Raw genomic sequence first — 4,050 nt, forward strand, 5'->3', positions numbered from 1 at the left:
GCTGCTGCTGTGGCTGTCCGGGTGGGAAACCAGTGCCGCTCCCGCCTTCCTGCATCCCCCCATGACCGCAGACATTGCATTGGGGGTGGTGAGTTGCGGGCCCCAGGGAGGGAGGGACCCCTGCCGCTTGGGCTCGGGTTGCTCCGGGGGAGAGGGAGCAGGGAGATGTCCCTGAGCCCCCCCTGTAGAGTCCCCACGTCCCCCTGGATGCTGAGCCCAAGCATGCAGATGTGGGAGCATTCTCGAGGCTGCCCACGTGGCAGGGAGGACACAGTGGGGTCAGGAGGCACCCCTTGACTCCTGCGCCCCCAGGCCGCGGCCGGTCTGGACAAGCTGCGTGAGCGCCCGCTCCTGCCAGCCCACTGGGTGATAAAAAGTTCATGACCCAGCCCCACATTCAAAAAGGTTGGGCACCCCTGCTGTATACCATGCAGCTACCAAGATAGCGGAGTCCTGTGTTAACCCTTTCACAGCCATAGGTATTGCCTGAGCACTGTAACGTGTGCCTGAAGCAGCAAGTGAACTACTTGAGGAGGCCTGTGATGTGGAAATGTCACTTTTTTTTTTTTTTTTTTTTTTACAGGACCTTGTATATAAATAATTACTTACAGCATAGGATTAACACTCTTGCTACTACCTTTGCAACTTTCTGGGGCTTAAGCTTGTGTGACATACATTAAGTACACCTAGGAACATAGAATAAATTTGGCATTGCAGGAGACAGTCTGCCACACAACCAAGTTCCTGATGCCATATTTCTTAGACACTACATCTTTTTGGGAGGACTTATTCTGTCATTAAGACATGACTGGGAAAATGACAGACAGACAGACTTATGGGGAAAAAAACATATGGGAAACACCACCCCAAAAACTGAAACCAAAACAAAACAAAAAAAATCAAACCAAAAAAAACAAGGAACGTTTTTCTTAGGGGCATATGTGTTAGAATATAGTACAACATGTTCTTGATTTTAAGATAAGCCCCTCACCCCCCAATTTAACACGAGGAAAAAAGCCCCTTGCCTTAGAATCATGTATGAGGGGCGGGGGGAGGAAGTGGTGGGGAGAAGTAGGGTTGCCAACCCTCCTGGATTGGCTGAGAGTCTACCAGCATCAGCACTGATCTCCTGATGTCTACTAAAAGCAATCCGGGAGATTTCAATAGGATATTTTAAGAAAAATGAAATTAACGACATTGCCATGTTGGAACCCACACCTCTGCACCCTGCCGACTCACTCTCTCCTCCCCCTGACTTCTGCACCCTGGCAACTCTCTCCTTCCTTCCCACCCTCCCCCCCGCACCTGACACACACATCCTCTGCTCAAGCAGGGGGCAAGCTGTTTAAGCTCCCCACACCACCTGCTCCCCAACTGCGGGCCCCCCTGCAGCGGTGGTAGGGCATGAATTAAAAAAATACAACCTCCCAATAATTAAATTATATATACACTGAAAGTTATAATCAATTTATAATTTTTTCCATGAATAGAATTTAATGATTGGGTATTGGAGATTTTAAATTTAGGGTAGTCTTAGGTTGGAGTAGATATGGTAGTTCAAAACTATATGTTTTACAGTTTAAATGCATTTTATATAATTTTATGTACAACAACAAATGACAAAGTTGCTTCTCTAATTTAGGCTAAGCACCCACTCAGAAATAGGAAAATATGAAAAAAATAAAATGCTAAATTTAATAAGCTATATGGTTAATGCCTGTACTATTTCATCATTAACATTCTTTCCAGCTATCTACTGTTGTCAAAGTTTGGCAGATCTTCCTCAAATTTTGGTTAATCAAACCATCATTCTGAAATTCTAGCAACAGGGACTTCCCTTAGTCATTCCTTGTCAGGAAGATATGGTAGTTAAAATTCGGTCCATGAAATGTCTGACAGCAATAGAAAAAAAAAAGTAATATCTCTCAGCTTGTTACTTTGAAAAAAATATGCATGAACCCAGAGAATGATAAAACATTAAAAAGTAATATCTCATAAATTATTTCAAGTGAATGCGGATAATAAACAAAATACATAGTAGATACTTCTTTAGATTTACAGACACCCAAGAGCCATAGTCTTTTGGTGGGTGGAATAAAAATTCTATCCATGTTCAGGTGGTCACTTAACTTGATATTTCTCCTAGCAGTCCTTATACAACAGGAAATGCTTTTCACTTCGAAGTAGCCCATGAAATCCTGAAGATACAAAGACTTGTTCTATGTTGCGGTGTACTCTCAGATACATTTTTCTTCACCAGGTTGGATGCAGAGAAATGGCTTTTTTTTACCACTTCTCAATTATAATCAATAGGGTACCAAAGGCATCTGCTCCCCTCCCCCAAACAGTTCAGTAGATTAACAGTTTATATAAAATAGAAAATAACTCAATTTTGAAGCGCCAGATCAAGAAAAGAGCACAGGGTAGGAAGCAGAAAGAAGAGCAGCATATCAGGCAGGGGAAGGGGATCAGAGTGGTAGTTAGAGGAAGTGGGAGGCTAATGTGTGTCACGCCTGACAAAAAGATTGGCCCCCAATGTGCTAGAGAAAGTGAGTCACCCACACAATGCCATTTTTCAGCATGTTATATGCAATATCCTGCTCTAGCTAGAATAAAACGTTAATTTATAAAAGTGGTAGAGAATATCCTTCTCTGACACTTTATAAAATTACTTCTACCTATGCATTCTTTTATCTTAATACAAAGCAGTTCAATTTAGAAGCGTTACTGTTTCAAAGTTGGAATATGAGGACAAAGGTCAACAGCATATGAACAATATGCAACATTTATTTCCTATTCTGTTTTAATTTACCAAATACATGTAGTATATACATTTTACCAAAGTGGATTTTTTTAAACAAAACCCAAGAAATACTGATAACTAAGTTTCTTCAATAAATGCAAAAATTAAAGCATTTACTAGAGAACATAAGTTATAAAACAAGGATATTAACACATGATTAAGCTTGTATTGGTAGCTTAAAAATGTGTCACTGAACAAACATAAAAACCCCTATTTATTCAGAAACAAATTTTGTAACATGGAAATACCGTACAAATACTAATTTTTAGCTTGTAAGAACAAAGACCTGTTAAGATTCCTCAAACTGATTTCTTCACATTGATTCTATTTAGATTTTTACTGTACTTGGTTTCACAATCCCAAAAAAACAGGAGGGAACCCCCAAACCCCCCCCCCCCCCTTACACACAAATAAGAAAAGCAACACAACATAATGAACAGCTAACTGTCCTTCCCACCTGCTGCAATGTGCATCCAAGACAACATTTTCAATCCTCTGAATCATTTCATCCATATCAGTCTTTCCTTTTTCTTTCCACGCATCTTCTAAAACTGACCCTGTCAACTGAACAATACACATTATTAACAAACATTTAGTTAACTATGAAAAACTATGGAAAAGCAGAGTTAAGCGGTCATGGCACGTTTTGATGCATTATTTTGTTCTCTGAAAAGAAAACCTAATAACTTATTTATTTCATATTTCTTCAGTTTCGTAACATGAGACTTCATAAACGGATGCATTCTTATTAGGCAGGTCACCAACCACTGATTTGTGCTAGTCACCAAGGATCATCCAGCATTTACATTGCCAAGTTAACAACAGACCCTTCCCTCCTCATGCAAAACTCTAGAACTCTTGGTTCAGGAAACAGGGGTGTAGGTTGTAGCCGTGTTGGTCTAAGGACATAGGCAGACAAGGTTCCTTGGGTGAATCCGATATCTTTTATTAGACCAACCCAAATAGTTGGAAAATAATTATTAAGCAAGCTTTTGGGTTCAAAAACCCTTCGTCAGGCTAAGGAAGTTACAGCAGCTGGTATGTGCTCTTCCTGGATGAAATGAAAAGTAAAGAAGCCAGTGGCTGGGCTGGTATGCATACAAGACAGGTAGTCAGTGAAAATGTAGATTGAGGAGTCAATGGGTGAGAGACAGGGGGGGGGAGAGAGAAGGGGGGTGAAAGTGGAGAGATACCTGGGGAGTCAGATGTCAGGCAGGTTATAATGTGTCATAAATCCAATGTCTATA

General features: G+C 41.0%; 1 protein-coding gene across 2 annotated transcripts in view; it reads right to left on the bottom strand.

Moving 5' to 3' along the window:
- Positions 1–4,050, bottom strand: part of PAIP1 (poly(A) binding protein interacting protein 1) — a 42,443-nt gene that overhangs the window by 10,734 nt on the left and 27,659 nt on the right. For both annotated transcript variants that reach the window (XM_025207706.1, XM_025207705.1), the window contains exon 7: positions 3,261–3,367. In XM_025207706.1, the coding sequence (XP_025063491.1) occupies positions 3,261–3,367 (107 nt within the window). The remainder of the gene's footprint in view (positions 1–3,260; positions 3,368–4,050) is intronic.

This window comes from Alligator sinensis, unplaced genomic scaffold (assembly GCF_000455745.1).
Source record: "Alligator sinensis unplaced genomic scaffold, ASM45574v1 scaffold663_1, whole genome shotgun sequence".
In the NCBI taxonomy this organism is placed as follows: Eukaryota; Metazoa; Chordata; order Crocodylia; family Alligatoridae; genus Alligator; species Alligator sinensis.